This window comes from Molothrus ater, chromosome 28 (genome assembly GCF_012460135.2).
Source record: "Molothrus ater isolate BHLD 08-10-18 breed brown headed cowbird chromosome 28, BPBGC_Mater_1.1, whole genome shotgun sequence".
NCBI lineage: Eukaryota > Metazoa > Chordata > Aves > Passeriformes > Icteridae > Molothrus > Molothrus ater.
The window spans coordinates 597,428-614,982 of record NC_050505.2 but is presented as its reverse complement, the minus strand read 5'-3'; the positions used below and the strand labels follow the sequence as shown (position 1 = coordinate 614,982).

Here is a 17,555-nt window from a genome sequence, read left to right as displayed (position 1 = left end):
TCCCAAAAGGGTTCCTCGTTTTCCATCCTTAACCAGAGCTGCTCAGATGTGCAGTGCTTCATTGTGAAGCCTGTGATGAACCTGCCACCTAATTACAAAGATAAACCTGTTCCTGAACAGATCTTAAAGTAATTAATTTTTCTTCTCCCTCAACATCTTGTGTGTGTTTTCCCCACTAACAAGGTGCTGTGCCTTGGTATTTTGTGTAAATTGTGTCAATTCCTCCCCACAAACTGTGAGGAAACACTTGAACATTTGAGTGAGGAGGATGGGAGGTGAGGAAATCACCTTTTTACTCTGCTTCTTCCCAGCTACTACAGAGCCAACGAGGTGCAGCAGTTCACTCACTCCAGACCTGTCAGGAAAGGAGAGAAGGATCCAGACAACGAGTTTGCTGTGAGTCCTTTGCCTTTGGTTTGGTTTCTTGGTGGCATTTTGACCAAACTGTCACTGTGTGGCCACAGGGCTTGGGAATGAAAAAGTAGGAGACACAAAGGGCATTGCAGCCTCCACCTGAGGCTGGGGGTGATGCCAAGGGGCTCCACAGCTGGAGTTGGAGCATTCAGCATCCATCAGAATCCATAAATTGGTGCTGTGAGAGCCCAGGCTCAGCAGAGCCCAGCGTGGGGCTCTGTCCCACTGAGGGGAGGTGGGAATGGCCGTGGGGAGGTGGACATGGCCATGGGGAGGTGGAAATGTGGCCATGGCCGTGGGGAGGTGGGAATGGCCATGGGGAGGTGGGAATATGGCCATGGGGAGGTGGCCATGGCTGAGGGGAGGTGGCCATGGCTGTGGGGAGGTGGGGAGGTGGCCATGGCCATGGGGAGGTGGGAATATGGCCTTGGGGAGGTCTCCATGGCCGTGGGGAGGTGGCCATGGCAGTGGGGAGGTGGCCATGGCCGTGGGGAGGTGGCCATGGCTGAGGGGAGGTGGCCATGGCTGTGGGGAGGTGGCCATGGCCGTGGGGAGGTGGCCATGGCTGTGGGGAGGTGGCCATGGCCGTGGGGAGGTCTCCATGGCTGTGGGGAGGTCTCCATGGCTGTGGGGAGGTCTCCATGGCCGTGGGGAGGTGGCCATGGCTGTGGGGAGGTGTCCATGGCTGTGGGGAGGTCTCCATGGCTGTGGGGAGGTCTCCATGGCTGTGGGGAGGTCTCCATGGCCGTGGGGAGGTGGCCATGGCTGTGTGGAGGTGGCCATGGCTGTGGGGAGGTGGCCATGGCTGTGTGGAGGTGGCCATGGCTGTGGGGAGGTGGCCATGGCTGTGGGGAGGTGGCCATGGCTGTGGGGAGGTGGCCATGGCTGAGGGGAGGTGGGAATATGGCCATGGGGAGGTGACCATGGCCATGGGGAGGTCTCCATGGCTGTGGGGAGGTGGCCATGGCTGTGGAGCTCTGCCAGCTCCTTCTGGGAGCCGCACTGCACACAGGAGAGAGTTCAGTTGCAAGGCCAGTATTTTCCTTACACCTCAGATGTCTTTTTTTCCTTCTCTGCCCAGAACATGTGGATAGAGAGGACAACCTACACGACAGCTTATTCATTTCCAGGCATCCTCAAGTGGTTTGAGGTCAAACAGGTCACAACGGTGAGTTCTCCACAGGGGCTGCCTCTCCTCCTCCTCAGTCCCTCATGGAATAAAGCCTTGAACACTTGGGAGTGCCAGTCCTTCCACTGCTGGATGTGGCACAGCTAAAAGCAAATTATTTCCTTTCTTACTCAGTGGAGAGGAATGAATCACAGAGCCATGGAATCCCAGAATGGTTTGGGTTAGGATTTACTTGAAATCATCCAGTGTCACCCCCTGCCATGGCAGAGACACCTCCCACTGTCCCAGGGGGCTCCAGCCTGGCCTTGGGCACTTCCAGGGATCCAGGGACAGCCACAGCTCCCTGGGAATTCCCTCCCAGCCCCTCCCCACCCTCATGGGGAGGAATTTCTCCCTAAAAATTGCGCGAAGGTTTGAAAGGTTTATTGTGTGACTCTGAAGGAAGTTCATTCTGTTTCCTCTGTCCCTCAGGAGGAGATCAGCCCCCTGGAGAATGCCATAGAAACCATGGAGCTGACCAATGAGAGGATCACCAACGTGGTGCAGCAGCAGGGCTGGGACCGCAGCCTCCCCGTGCACCCCCTGTCCATGCTGCTCAGTGGCATTGTGGACCCCGCCGTCATGGGCGGCTACACCAACTATGAGAAGGTCCTGGCACGTCCATGGAGCCCCTCTGCAGGCCTGGGACACCTGAGGGTGCTCACCTGGAGCAGGGAAAGCTCCAGGCAGAGCTCAGAGCCCCTGCCAGGGCCTGAAGGGGCTCCAGGAGAGCTGGAGAGGGACTGGGGACAAGGGATGGAGGGACAGGACCGAGGGAATGGCTCCCACTGCCAGAGGGCAGGGATGGGTGGGATATTGGGCAGGAATTCCTGGCTGGGGAGTAGGGAGGGGCTGGGCTGGAATTCCCAGAGCAGCTGTGGTTGCCCCTGGATCCCTGGCAGTGCCCAAGGCCAGGCTGGAGCCCCCTGGGACACTGGGAGGTGTCCCTGCCATGGCAGGGGTGGCACTGGGTGACTTTTAAGGTCCCTTCCAACACAAATCATTGCAGAATTCCCCGGAGAGGGACTGGGGACAAGGCCTGGAGGGACAGGACCCAGGGAATGGCTCCCACTGCCAGAGGGCAGGGCTGGATGGGATATTGGGAATTGGGAATTGTTCCCTGGGATGGAATTCCCAGAGCAGCTGTGGCTGCCCCTGGATCCCTGGCAGTGCCCAAGGCCAGGCTGGACAGGGCCCTGATCCCTGAAGTCCCTTCCAGCCCAAGCTCTGCAGACTCTGGGAGCTGCCCCTGGCCCCATGCAGTGTGCAAGGACCTGGCAGGACCTGGCAGGTCCAGTTCCATCTGCAGCTGTCCCAGCCCCGTGTGGGGCTCTGTGTGTGCAGAGCTCAGGCAGCAGGAGGAGAGGACAAAGAGCAGAGGTTTGCACTGACTGCAGGGTGGAAATGCTCAGCTTTAGAGCTGCAGGGTCCAGCTCTTATGGGCCCCCTTTGCAGTGGGATGAGAACCTCTCCTGCCTTGGGCAGCCCAGGTAGCAGAGAAAAGCCCAAACCTGGCCTTTCTGCCCTGGATTATTGGGGAATGAGCAGGCAGAAGAGGCTTTCTCTTGTCAGCAGCCTCTGTGTCTTTGGAGTCTTGCAACAGAGAAATGATTCAGGAAAAAAGCAGCATTTCCTGTGCAGGTTTACTCAGCTGACTTCACTTGAGCAGTGTAGGTTGTTCTTTTTGTGATGTTTAACTTAAGCTGTTGATTCCCTCCACCTAATGATGAAATGCCCAGCCCAGAATGCACTGCTTGTTTCCACAAAGGGGGTGGAATGTGGTAAAACACATTTAATTCTCCTCAGCTGTGTCCCAGCCCCATGAAATGAGGTGCACACGTTAATTGGGAGAGGGGCTGATTGATCTGGGGTCTGACTCTGCTGATTCCAGAGGAGTTTGGGTGCTTTGCCAGGGCTGAATTTGGCCCTGAATCCTCCCGTTTTATGAATTAAGGTTGACATCAAGTTTAGAATTACAGAAGTGGGAAAGCAGTTAAAACTAGAAAACACAAAATCTCTGCAGCCACATCTGGAAATACTCATTTCTGGTTCATATTTTCCTATTTCAGCTGCAGATCAGTGCAGAACATTTGGCTTTTGTGGGCGGCTAAAATCTGAGTTTTAATTGTTTCATTGTAGCCAAAACCCAAAGTTGGGGTTTTTAAACATCTTTCCTCTTGCAATAATTAGGCACTTTCAAGGAAAATCCTCTGGGACCAACCCAGCAGCCCTTTCCCAGGCTCACCTCCATCCTGTTCAGGATAAACCCCCAGCCCTATAAACCTGTACCACAGTCCAGTCTTAGAAAAGTAAAGAAAAATATACTCAGAGGCTGAAATAGCTCAAAGAAACAAATGAAAAACTTATTAGGGGGTTTATCTAGGGAAAAAAAATATTCTGAGCAGGAATTGGGATCCATTTTAATGGGATACATCATGGGAATTGGCACAAATTTAAGTTTTCAGTCCAGGAAAGTGGATTTGTGTTTGTTCAACTTCAAACCAAGACCAGATTGTGCTGATTAAAGGTAAACCCAGGAGAAGTGGAGACTAAAGGTGCTTTGTTGAAGGAAGCTGGGAGCCCAAATCCCAGCATGGTCTTTATTTCTACTGAATCTTTGTAACCAGCCCCAGGTGAAAACGAGGGATTTAGGGGCCGAAATAAGGAAATTGCAGCAGGAGCTGCTTTGCTGTCCTTGGGGCAGCTGTGCTCTGGGGCACTGACTGCTGGGAAAGAAAGAGGCTTTTTGAAGTCAGACTTGAGGTTTTGGGTCTGTCACTCGCATTTAAGTGAGAAGTAGAAGTGATGGAACCTCAGTTATTCAAATCAATGCTGGTTTGTGAGAAGGGGATCAGGACTGAGCAGAACCCTTCTGATGCAGTAACTGTTTTTCCATGTGTTTCACTAGAAAAAACATTACTTTTTTAAATTAAAAAGTGGGCTTTGTTCTCTCTTCCCAACAGATAACCCTGGTTCTTTGTCCCTCAGCTTGGTACCAGCACAATTTGAGTTTAATATGAGGAATAATGGCAGTGAATTGCTCTTAAAAGGATCTTCCCCTCAGAGCTGCCTGAGGAGGAAGTGTGTGTGTCACCTGTGTCACCTTCTCTCTTTGCTTCCAGGCCTTCTTCACAGACAAATATCTCCAAGAACATCCTGAAGATCAAGACAAAATTGAGCTGCTCAAGCAACAAATTGCTATACAGGTATGGAATTGGGAGAGCTGGAGGCACTGATGGAGTGGGGAAGAGGAAATCCTGGAATGGTTTGGGTGGGCAGGGACCTTAAAGCCCATCCTGCCATGGGCAGGGACACCTTCCACCATCCCAGGCTGCTCCAAATCCCATCCAGCCTGGCCTGGGGAAAATGTTGGGGTTTGTTCAACACCTGGAGCTGCAGCACTGACGTTCCCTCACTGGCAGCAGCTCTGAGGCAGCAGCTCAGCTCCCTTGCTGTGTCCCTGTTTATCTTCCCCTCTGCAAACACAAAACACATTGATTTCAATCCTTTAATTTTATCTGAGCTGCTGAACTCACCCTCTGGGGAGCAGGAGGGCTGGTTTGTGCTCCTGCAGCTCATTCTGCTCCTTCCTCCCTCCCCGCCTCAGATGCCTCTCCTGGCAGAGGGGATCCGGATCCACGGCGAGAAGCTGACGGAGCAGCTGAAGCCGCTGCACGAGAGGCTCACAGCCTGCTTCAGGGAGCTCAGGAGGAAGGTGGAGAAGCAGTACGGGGTCATTACTCTGGTGAGGGAACCTGGAATTCTTCCATGTTTTGCCCCAGAGGAACCCAACTCCCCCTTTTCCACCCGTGGGTGGGTGTGAGGTGGTGTCACAGAATCCCACAATCATCAGGGTTGGGAAAGAGCTTTGAGACCAGGGAGTCCCAGCTGTGCCCAGTGCCCACCCTGTCCCCAGCCCAGAGCTCTGAGTGCCAATCCAGGTGACCCCTCCAGGGATGGGCACTGCAACCCTCCCTGGGCAGTGCCAAGCCCTGAGCCCCCTTTCCATGGGGAAATTCCTGCTGTGCCCACCCTGAGCCTGCCCTGGCCCAGCCTGAGGCCGTTCCCTCTGCTCCTGTCCCTGTTCCCTGGAGCACAGCCCGGCCCCCCCGGCTGTGCCCTCCTGGCAGGAGCTGTGCAGAGCCACAAGGGCCCCCTGAGCCTCCTTTGCTCCAGGCTCAGCCCCTGCCCAGCTCCCTCAGCCTCTCCTGCGGCTCCAGACCCTTCCCAGCTCCCTCAGCCCCTCCTGGGGCTCCAGCCCCTTCCCCAGCTCTGTTCCTTTCCCTGGATTCTCTCCAGCCCCTCCATGTCCTTCTTCAATTGGGAGGCCCAGAACTGGACACAGCCCTCGAGGTGTGGCCTCCCCCATTGCCCAGGGGACAGTCCCTGCCCTGGTCCTGCTGGCCAGTCTGATCCCACCCAGGTGCCTTTGGCCTTTTTGGCCACGTGGGCACACCTGGGCTCATGTCCAGCTGTGTCCATCAGTGGCCCCAGGTCCTTTTGTGTCCAGCAGCTCTGTCCCCAAGCTGGGGGTTGTGGCCCAAGTGCAGGACCCTTGGTGTTGTTAACCCTTGTGTCCCTGGGGTCAGGCCCTGGGCCAGCCTGCCCAGCCCCCAGTGCAGAGCCAGCCCTGCTGCTGGGCCCAGCCTGCCCAGCCCCCAGTGCAGAGCCAGCCTTGCTGCTGGGCCCAGCTTGCCCAGGCCCCAGTGCAGAGCCAGCCCTGCTGCTGGGCCCAGGCCCCAGTGCAGAGCCAGCCCTGCTGCTGGGCCCAGCCTGCCCAGGCCCCAGTGCAGAGCCAGCCCTGCTGCAGATCTCCTGTTTGCTCACGGTGTCCCCTCTGGTCCCTGCAGCCCCCGGTGCTGGTGGACAGGAAGCCGAGCCGCTCGGGCTCCGTGGTGCTGCCCTACATCATGTCCTCCACCCTCAGGAGGCTCTCGGTCACCTCCGTGGCCTCCTCCGTGGCCTCCACCTCATCCACCTCGTCCGACAGCGCTTCCTCCAGGCCGGGCTCCGACGGGTCAGTGATGGCGGGGATGGCAGAGATTGAGAGGGACTGGCAGTGATGGCAGTGATGGCAGTGCCTGGAAAGGATTGGCAGTGATGGCAGTGATGGCAGTGACTGGAAAGGATTGGCAGTGACTGACAGGGACCAGCAGTGACTGGCAGTGATTGCAGTGATGACAGTGATTGGCAGTGATTGACAGGGACCAGCAGTGACTGGCAGTGACTGGCAGTGATGGCAGTGACTGGCAGTGATGGCAGTGATTGCAGTGACTGGCAGTGATTGCAGTGATGGCAGTGACTGGCAGTGATTGCAGTGATGACAGTGATTGGCAGTGATGACAGTGATGGCAGTGATGACAGTGATTGGCAGTGACTGGCAGTGATTGCAGTGACTGGCAGTGATTGCAGTGATGGCAGTGATTGCAGTGATTGCAGTGATGGCAGTGATTGCAGTGATGACAGTGATTGGCAGTGATGACAGTGATGGCAGTGATGGCAGTGATTGGCAGTGACTGGCAGTGATTGCAGTGACTGGCAGTGATTGCAGTGATGACAGTGATGGCAGTGATGACAGTGATTGCAGTGACTGGCAGTGACTGGCAGTGACTGGCAGTGATGACAGTGACTGGCAGTGATGGCAGTGATTGCAGTGATGGCAGTGATGGCAGTGATTGGCAGTGATTGCAGTGATGACAGTGATGGCAGTGACTGGCAGTGATTGCAGTGATGGCAGTGATGGCAGTGATGGCAGTGATGGCAGTGATTGGCAGTGATTGCAGTGATGACAGTGATGGCAGTGACTGGCAGTGATTGCAGTGATGGCAGTGATGGCAGTGACTGGCAGTGCCTGACTATAGTACTTGCAGGGATCCCCATGGCAGGGAGGAATGATGAGGAGGACTCCATCTTATCAGAAGGCTAATTAATTACTTTATTATACTATATTATACTATATTATATTATATTATATTACATCTAAACTGAATCTACCAAGCACTCAACTCTGCACACACTGCACAGAATCTCAGCCAACAGTCCCAACACACACACCTGGCCCTGACAGGCCAAGGAAACAAAACCCCATCACTGTGGGTAAACAATCTCCATATTGCATTCTACTTTTGCACAAACACAGGCACAGCAAATGATAAAAATTGTTTTTACTTTCTCTGAGGTTCTGAGGTTGTGAAACCCAGAAATATTCTTGGGAAGAATTGTGCCTTGCTTTTCTCTGTGAGGAGAAATGTGGCTACACCTGACAGTGACTGGCAGCAGGGGGAGGTGCCTTACACAGGATCAGGTGTCACCTGAGTCAGGAACAGCAGTGAGGCACACACAGACTCTGGCTGTCTCCAGCAGGTTAACCTGAGTTTATCAGAAACCCATTCCTTTATCCACCCTTCTGATCCAGGTGCACCTGATTGGTCATTTAATCAACACCCGAACACCACTGACTAATGAAGAAAACACCCTTTGGTAAACATCTTAGGAGAAAACAACTGTTCACAACACCAGCTGCAAGATGGTTTCAATTCTCTCTCTCTCTGACTAAACTGTCACATCCACAATCAGGTGCTCTGAAAATCAAGATTTACTCCATGGAAATACATTAAAATTGTTCCTGGAGGTCAGAGTTGTTGTTCCATTTTACAGACAGGGCTTTGGAGCACAAACAGTGGGAACTGACCCCAGCTGCTGCCTGTGGAGCCCCAGTTATCCCCAGTGCATTCCAGGCGCCCACTGCTTCTGTTTCCCAGGAAAACAGGGGTGTGAGGCACCACCAAGGGGCTTGTTTTGGTCAGCCAAGAGGGGAATCAGGCACACAGCACTTGTTTCACCCTGTTTGCAGCTGCATCCATGGTGTGGAAAGGAGCTGCCACACCTGGGGACATCCCCTGATGTCACTTGTCTGTACATTGGCTTTACACTGGGATAAGCAGAGTTCAGGTGATTTGGTGCAGGGCAGTGAGAAACAGGGCTGAGCAGGAACTGCAGCTCTGGCTCCCTCTGCAAGCAGATCACACTTTACCTTGGACAGAAACCACATCACACTCAGAATTCCAGGGGTAACAGCACAAATCCCACTGAAAAATCCATGGTCCTGCCTCACTTTTTCACAGTAATCCCCTACACGAACTGAGAGATCACAGCTTTTTAACAGACAGCCTTGCCATGTCTGATGGACTCGTGTTTCATGTTTTTCTCACTCTTTTGGGCCACAGATCTACCCTGGAGCCTCTCCTGGAGAGGAGAATATCCACATCTTCCAGGGCTGAGGAGCTGCCTGTGAAAGAAGATGGTGACAACAGGATTAGCAAACTCAAGAGGAAGGAGTGGAGCATTAGCAAGTCTCAGGTTATTGTGGAGAAGGAGCCAGAAACAGAACTGACTTCCAAAATGGTAAAAACCCCATCCCAGTAATGACAGCAGTAATAAAGCCACAGCAGGAGCTGAGTGTTTCCATTGCTCTCAGCCATGCTGCTCAGGGGGAGCTCATCAGACACTGGGAGGGGCTCAAATACCAGCAAGGCTCAGTCATCTGAGTAATTCTCTTCCATAATTTGGAAAATTCCTGTCACAGGCCCAAGTGCAGCTTGGCTGGAGGTGCAGCCTGGGAGCAGGAGGTGCTGAGCAGAGCTGAGCCCTGGGTGCTCTCAGCACCATGGCAAAGCCCTGTTTGGGTTGGAGCAAGGAGCCCCTGCTCAGCCAGGCAGGGATGCAGCTGCCCAGCCTCATGTGCAGCTGCTCTCAGGCAGCAGCACTGCACAAATCCAGTGTCCTGTGGGGTGCAGAGCCCTGGGATGGATCAGGCACTTGGGAAAAGATGCTCTGGTGGTTCAGTCAGCACCTCTGGAAGGCTGGATCTGCCAGGCTGGGCTCTGCTGCAGCCCCTGTGAGGGCAGGGTGGTCATTGATGAGGAATAAACCAGAATGTGCAGCCCCAGAGGGGGCTGGGATGAGGAGCAGACCAGAGGCTGCTGGGCTTTAAGGCTCACAGTGGGGTCAGAGTGGTCACCCAGAGCACAGGGAGGAGTTTCAGCCCACAAGCAGAGCTGTACAACCTTGGGATATTGTCCTGAAGGACATAAAAACTGTGTTACACCCTGGGATATTGTCCTGATAGATGTAAAAACTGTGCTACACCCTGGGATATTGTCCTGGTGCATGTAAAAACTGTGCTGCACCCTGGGATATTGTCCTGATAGATGTAAAAACTGTGTTACACCCTGGGATATTGTCCTGATAGATGTAAAAACTGTGTTACACCCTGGGATATTGTCCTGATAGATGTAAAAACTGTGTTGCACCCTGGGATATTGTCCTGATAGATGTAAAAACTGTGCTACACCCTGGGATATTGTCCTGATAGATGTAAAAACTGTGTTACACCCTGGGATATTGTCCTGGTGCATGTAAAAACTGTGTTACACGCTGGGATGTTGTCCTGGTGCATGTAAAAACTGTGCTACACTCTGAAGCTGAGAGAATTAGGCACCTGGGTATTTCAGTGCTCCTCATCTCACTGAAGTTGGTTGTTAATGTGATTTAACACAGGCTCATTTTTCACAGTAACAAGAAAACAGAAATTCCTGTTTCCCTTTCCTCTCCCAAGGCCCAGCTGAATCTGGCAGGGACAGGTGATGCTGATCCATTCTCAGGAATTCCCATCAGCTCTGGGGGATGCTGCCAGCACTTGGAGGCTGCAGAGTGTTTCTAAGAAGGGGATCTGTGGTGCCAGGGGGCTGTCACTGGTACTGACAGCATTTCCAGCCCAGGAAAATTGGGGTTGTGGATGTTGGAGCTGCAGGAGGCCTGGCCCTCTGCCTCTGGAATTGCTCTTGGATGAAATCCCCAATATCTCTGAAGGGAAGGAGCCATCCAGAGTTCCAGTCCTGCCTCAGGATGCTGCAAAGCCCAGGAAAAGCTGCTTTTATGGCTGCTCTGCTCCATGGCTCCACAGTGAGCACAGGAGTTGCACAGAGGGATTTTCTGGAGCTCTGGACTGAGCTGTCTGGGAGCTGGAAAGGCAGAGGGAGGCAAAGGCTGCCTGGGCCTTGTGTGTGTGGTCCCTTCTGTGCAGAGAGGAACCCTGAACTGCTCAGGGATGGAGAACTGACCTCTGAAAAAGAGATGAATGATGGGTTTGGGTGACAGCCTGCTCTGGGAAGCAATGAACTAATCCTGAAAAGGACCCCAGTATTATGCACTGCACTTTTGAGGCCACACTGAGGTGGCCTCTTTTGAGTGAAGAGCACAAAGGCTGTGACATTAGAAAGAGCTAGATGTAAATTCCCAAATGCAAAGGATTTGCTCTGTAAAGCCTAAAATACACTCATTTAACAGCCCTCAGGAGCTGGAGGACACCAGCAGCCCTGACCTGCACCCAGAATTTTATTTTTCTTTATTTCTTGGAAAGAGTTCACCCTCACTCCCCTCCAAAGTTTATTCACAGAACTGCAGCAATTTTTCAGTGTAACACATTCCCTCCTTAATTAATATATCTTAATTAATACAACTAATTAATACATTAATAATACCATTAAAAGCAGTTTAGTGCTGCTCAGGAAGGCCAGGGGAGGCTCCTCTGTGTCCTGGGAGCACAGAGGGTGCCTGTGACACAGCCAGGCCAGGGCAGGGCTTTACTCCTGTCCACCTCTTTGTGCCAGGTGTGCTGTCCCTGTCACAGCTCTGGGTTCCCTGGCTGTGCTCACCTCTGTGTTTGTGACACTGTGACAGCTCTGGGTCACCTGGCTGTGCTCACCTCTCTGTGCTTGTGACAGCTCTGGGTCACCTGGCTGTGCTCACCTCTGTGTTCCAGGTGTTTGTGACACTGTGACAGCTCTGGGTTCCCTGGCTGTTCTCACCTCTGTGCTTGTGACACTGTGACAGCTCTGGGTCACCTGGCTGTGCTCACCTCTGTGCTTGTGACACTGTCACAGCTCTGGGTTCCCTGGCTGTGCTCACCTCTGTGTTCCAGGTGTTTGTGACACTGTGACAGCTCTGGGTTCCCTGGCTGTGCTCACCTCTGTGTTCCAGGTGTTTGTGACACTGTGACAGCTCTGGGTCACCTGGCTGTGCTCACCTCTGTGCTTGTGACAGTTCTGGGTCACCTGGCTGTGCTCACCTCTCTGTGTCTGTGTTTGTGACACTGTGACAGCTCTGGGTTCCCTGGCTGTTCTCACCTCTGTGTGTCTGTGATTGTGACACTGTGACAGCTCTGGGTCACCTGGCTGTGCTCACCTCTCTGTGCTTGTGACAGCTCTGGGTCACCTGGCTGTGCTCACCTCTCTGTGTCTGTGTTTGTGACACTGTGACAGCTCTGGGTTCCCTGGCTGTTCTCACCTCTGTGTTCCAGGTGTTTGTGACAGTTCCCTGCCTGTTCCTGGCTGTTCTCACCTCTGTGCTTGTGACAGTTCTGGGTCCCTGGCTGTTCTCACCTCTGTGTTCCAGGTGTTTGTGACAGTTCCCTGCCTGTTCCTGGCTGTTCTCACCTCTGTGTTCCAGGTGTTTGTAACAGTTCTGGGTTCCCTGGCTGTTCTCACCTCTGTGTTCCAGTGTTTGTGACAGTTCCCTGGCTGTTCCCTGGCTGTTCTCACCTCCCTGTTCCAGGTGTTTGTGACAGTTCTGGGTCCCTGGCTGTTCTCACCTCTGTGTTCCAGGTGTTTGTGACAGTTCCCTGGCTGTTCCCTGGCTGTGCTCACCTCTGTGTTCCAGGTGTTTGTGGCAGTTCTGGGTCCCTGGCTGTTCTCACCTCTGTGTTCCAGGTGTTTGTGACAGTTCCCTGGCTGTTCTCACCTCTGTGTTCTCTGTTCCCAGCAGGGCCCAGCAGGGAGGGCCCAGAGGCCCAAGAGTCTGCAGCTGGGGGACTCCAGGCTGAGCCTGCTGCAGGGCCCCTCGCTGCAGCCGCCCGCCTGCAGCCCGCCCCCCATCACCCCCAAAACCCCCCGGACCCAGAGTAAGTCCTGGGGTGGGGTGGGGCAGGGTGGGAATGGCTCTGTGGGTGCTGGGGGAGGGAGGGAGGAGCTGCTCTGAGTTACAGCTCAGGGCTCTTGGAAATCTCGAAAGTGAAGATTTACTCCATGGGAGTACATGAAAAATGGTGCTGGAGGTCAGTGGTGTTGTTCCATTTTACAGACAGGGCTTTGGAGCACAAAGAGTGAGAACTGAACCCCAGCTGCTGCCTCTGGAGTGCAGTTATTATCACCAGTGCATGCCAGGTGCCCCCTGCCTCAGTTTCCCAGGAGGACAGGGGTTATCATCCTTGTCAGAGAACAGAATTTGGCTGTGCTATCAAAGAGCAGATCTGTGGCTTGCACATCACTTGCTGAAGCAGTGCAAAACAGGAACTCCAGGGAGCAGTTTCTGAGTTTCTCAGTTCCTTTCTTGTTTTTTCCTGTATTGACCTGGACAAGAAGGATGGGGAGGGACTTTTCACAGGGCTGTGGAGTGATGGGACAGGGGAACAGTTTTAAAGTGCCAGAGGGCAGGGTTAGATGGGATTTTGGGGGAAATCCCTCCCTGGGAGGGTGGGGAGGGGCTGGGATGGAATTCCCAGGGAGCTGTGGCTGCCCCTGGATCCCTGAAGTGCCCAAGGCCAGGCTGGAGCCCCCTGGGACAGAGGGAGGTGTCCCTGCCATGGCAGGGGTGGCACTGGGTGGGATTTAAGGTCCTTCCAACCCCACCTGTCCCATGACTCTGAATTTTGGGCAGGTTTTTAAACCCTGAAGCAAACAGCAGTGCAGTCAGTGCAGGTGGCTGTAAATCACCAGTCAGGTCTGCAGGAGCATCTCCAGTGGATCCCAGGAGGGCCCTGCAGGGATCCCAGGGTGTTTGTGATCTGTGCCTAAATTATCAATGCAAGCCCTGAGGGTTCTGTTCATTAATGAACAGTACCTCCCCTCACATGGCAGAGTTCTAGGAGAGCTTGCTGTGCAGCTTGGACAGTCAGCTGTAAATGGTGGAATTTATCTTCAAGAATTAACAAAAGGAATCATTTCAAAGGTTTCAAAAACATGCTGAATGTGAAACAGTAATAATCTGATCCTGGAAAAGAAGAGGGGAAAAAAACCCTTTCTTGTATATTCAGGAAATTCTGTAGTTAATTCTGAAGCACCTTTAAATGTGGCTTAAGGTAAAAATAAAAATCCTTGGGCAGTTCCACCCCTAGAAGTCCCTGGCTGCTGCATTTCTGTCTGCTGCTCTTTTTTGAGAGGAACAGAAGTTCCTGGGCAGGACCTGACTGTCTCTGTGTGGGTATCCAGTCAGAATCCAGTGCAGATAATGATCCAAACCAGCATAAAATTGTCATGAGAAGATGAAAACAAAAAAATCCTTACCAGGGCAGTTGGGGAGACAACCAGAAACAAATTCAGGAACTCTGTGAAGAAAGATCCATGAAAGGGATGTAAAGCCTCTCTCTTCTCCTTAGCAAGGCTTTAATTGCTGGAATCCTTCTGAAGTTTGGGTTTTATCTCCTCCATCAGCTGGAGCTAAAATCAAAGTGAGTTCTGAGGGGCAGCCCCAGGAGCTGCCCAGATGTGCTGATGGAAGCAGTTTGCTGCCCAGATGTGCTGATGGAAGCAGTTGGCTGCTCCCTGGGGCAGCTCAGAGCCTTCTGGGGAAGGGGAAACCCCTCAGGGCATTGGGAGCTGGAGGGGGACTCAGCTGGACCCAGCACGCCCAGGCAGGCTCAGTGCTGGAGCAGGAGCTGCTCACAGAGGGAAACCAGAGGGCACTGAATGAATCTCCCTTAAAGTCTGTGTGCAACCCCATTTCCCTTTCCCTTCTCTCCTTTCTTATTTGTCCTTTTTTTAAATTTTTCTTATTTGTTCTTAATTTTTCCTTATTTTGTGTTATGTCTTCTCTTGTTGTTCCCAGGCTCCCCCTCCTTGCAGGCTGATGGATTGGCCACACCACCCCCCCCACCCCCCAAAAGCAAACCCTACGAGAGCAGCACCCCCAGGAACTCTGTGGAGGTGAGGAAATGGGGGCTGACAGCTTCTGGAGAGCAGCTTTGGAGCAGGAGGCACCAGTGGAATGTTCCAAGCTGATCTTAGGCTGGTGCTGCTGGAAACCTGTCTCATCATTTCACTGCTTCACTCCCTGAAACCACAGAAGAAGGAAAAAAGGGTTTTTTCCTTCAGGAGAAGGCAGTGGAGGGCAGTGCCTTTATTATTTTTTTTTTTCCAAGTGGGAGTTGTGTTGTCCTTGGTCAGGAAAAAAGTGTGTGGGGGTGGGCAGAGACATGGAAAACACACCAGCAGCAAAATTTCAAAAACATGATCAGCCCAAAATACTGCAATGATTTGGGCTGAAAAAGAAGTGTGGGGGGAAAATCACAATTTTCAGAGGTCTCCAGTGTCTCCTTTTAAGCCTCAGCTCAGCAGAATCTGATTTTTCAAGCCATCAGTGACTTTTTTAAAAGCCTGTATTTAAACCCTGCCCTTTGTCTCAATTCCATGGAGTGATTTTCTTGTAGGGATATCAAACTGTCCCTGGTCAGTGCAGGGATATCAAACTGTCCCTGGTCAGTACAGGGATATCAAACTGTCCCTTATCACTATAGGGATATCAAACTGTCCCTCTGTCACTATAGGGATATCAAACTGTCCCTTATCACTATAGGGATATCAAACTGTCCCTGTGTCAGTGTAGGGATATCAAACTGTCCCTTATCACTATAGGGATATCAAACTGTCCCTGTGTCACTATAGGGATATCAAACTGTCCCTGTGTCACTATAGGGATATCAAACTGTCCCTGTGTCACTATAGGGATATCAAACTGTCCCTGTGTCACTATAGGGATATTAAACTGTCCCTGTGTCAGTGCAGGGATATCAAACTGTCCCTGGTCAGTGCAGGGATATCAAACTGTCCCTTATCACTATAGGGATATCAAACTGTCCCTGTGTCACTATAGGGATATCAAACTGTCCCTGTGTCAGTGCAGGGATATCAAACTGTCCCTCTGTCAGTGCAGGGATATCAAACTGTCCCTGTGTCACTATAGGGATATCAAACTGTCCCTGTGTCAGTGCAGGGATATCAAACTGTCCCTGTGTCACTATAGGGATATCAAACTGTCCCTGGTCAGTGCAGGGATATCAAACTGTCCCTGTGTCAGTGCAGGGATATCAAACTGTCCCTGTGTCAGTGCAGGGATATCAAACTGTCCCTTATCACTATAGGGATATCAAACTGTCCCTGTGTCACTATAGGGATATCAAACTGTCCCTGGTCAATGCAGGGATATCAAACTGCCCCTCTCTCAGTATAGGAATATCAAACTGCCCCTCTCTCAGTATAGGAATATCAAACTGCCCCTCTGTCAGTGCTGCATCACTGATGTTTCTCTCACACCTGGGTGTCTCCAGGCTGTTTGGAATCCCTGACATGCAAATCTTGTGTCAGAATCGTTTCACCTGCCCCTGGAATGAAGGTGCTGGTGGTGCCAGAGTAATTCCTTAGCAGTGGGAAGCAAAGAAAGGATCCTGTTGTGACTGAGAGAGGGATGGAGCCCTCCCAAAACCTGTCAGGAATTACATTTTGCAGTTGAAAGGGAGGGCTGTCTCCCCCAGTCCAGTTTACAGAGAGGATTTGGGGGTACCTGAGTGAGATAAACTGGGATTTGTCCAAAAAGAATTTGGAGATGGATCTCAACTACTTTAGCAGCACAGGAAGACAAGAAGACAGCCCATCACTTAATTCAGTGCTGTGACACTGGAATAAAGCCTTGAAATATGGGATCAGGGGGAAGTTTTTCTTCTTTGCCCTTGACTTGGCTGGAAGTGACTGTGACAGCAGAGAGATCCCAGCTCCAGGGATGCTGTGGGAATCACTGGAGCAAGAGGATTAAAAAAAGAGCCTCCTTCCCTTGGGTCTTGTAAGGAAACTAATTACTGCCATGTCCTGCCTGCAGCATCCCCTTGGCTGGCAGCCAGAGGGCAAGGATTCACAGGGCTGGAGACTGGGGAGGGTTTTCTGAAGGGGTTTGTTCGTTTGGTGCTGTAAAGTTGGGTCTGTCTTCCTTTGGTTAAAACAATCCTGAAATGTTGAGTTTTGGCTGAGGAGTGATGAACCACACAACCTCCTCCCTCTCCTGGCCTTTCCCATCTCCTTTATTTACAGGATGCCCCTTAAAACAGGCAGAGACCACATGAGCCCCCCCTCAGTGCAGTTTTCTGCAAGAGCAGGAAACGCCCTCCAAGCCCCTCTGCAGGCAGGCAGGATGTGCCTTGTTTAATTAGAGCTGCCCTTGCTTCCATTTTAGGGTGTAAAGTTCTGCCATTCTCATTTGAACACATTTTTCATCCTTTTGGGGCAGCTCACCCAGCCAGCAGGAGAAAAAAATCCTGAATTTTGAAACCTGGAAGGAAATGGGTTTGTAGCCATTTTACTGATCTCCAAAAGGAGGATAAATGCTGAAGTTGGGCTGCAGGTCAGGAGCAATTAAAGTCTGTCCTAGGCATGCTCTAGCAACTGAAACATTTCAGCTTCTGGTGTCTCCTGGGGTCTGTCCTTGCTTGGCCCTGTCACGTGGAGCTGAGGCTGAACTCCAAGCTTTGCTCCTGAAGGAGCCATCAGGACTTTTGGGTTTCTCATTTGGTGAAGCAGAATGCCTTCCACTCACCAGCAGTGATTTATTGTTGTGTTTCCATCTCCTCAGGTTGCTCCAGCGCTGCCCAGCAGGCGAGAGGCCAAACCTCCCCCTCCGCCCCCCAAAACCAGGAAATCCAGCGTGGTGTCCTCGGAGCAGGGGCTGCCCTGAGCATTTGGGGCCCCAGCAGTGCCCAGCCTGCAGTGGCTGCTTCATTCCCAGCCAGCTGGCATCTCCCCTGGCCCTGGAGCTTTCCTGGGAAATCCCACACAGGAAATGTGCTTGGGACGGGGCTCCCTCCCTGAGACACTGATCCAGACCTGTCCCTGCTGCAATTCCCCTCCCTCCTGGGCTTGTCTCTCCTGGGCTG

General features: G+C 52.5%; 1 protein-coding gene across 1 annotated transcript in view; it reads left to right on the top strand.

Moving 5' to 3' along the window:
• DOCK5 (dedicator of cytokinesis 5) overlaps positions 1-17,356 on the top strand; it is an 82,965-nt gene extending 65,609 nt beyond the window's left edge. Inside the window, exons 42-52 of the mRNA XM_036396555.1 lie at positions 47-128; positions 312-396; positions 1,496-1,582; positions 2,015-2,191; positions 4,705-4,788; positions 5,190-5,327; positions 6,433-6,599; positions 8,809-8,986; positions 12,404-12,542; positions 14,465-14,562; positions 17,255-17,356. Coding sequence (XP_036252448.1) covers positions 47-128; positions 312-396; positions 1,496-1,582; positions 2,015-2,191; positions 4,705-4,788; positions 5,190-5,327; positions 6,433-6,599; positions 8,809-8,986; positions 12,404-12,542; positions 14,465-14,562; positions 17,255-17,356 — 1,337 coding nt within the window. The remainder of the gene's footprint in view (positions 1-46; positions 129-311; positions 397-1,495; positions 1,583-2,014; positions 2,192-4,704; positions 4,789-5,189; positions 5,328-6,432; positions 6,600-8,808; positions 8,987-12,403; positions 12,543-14,464; positions 14,563-17,254) is intronic.
• Positions 17,357-17,555: the final 199 nt, after the last annotated feature.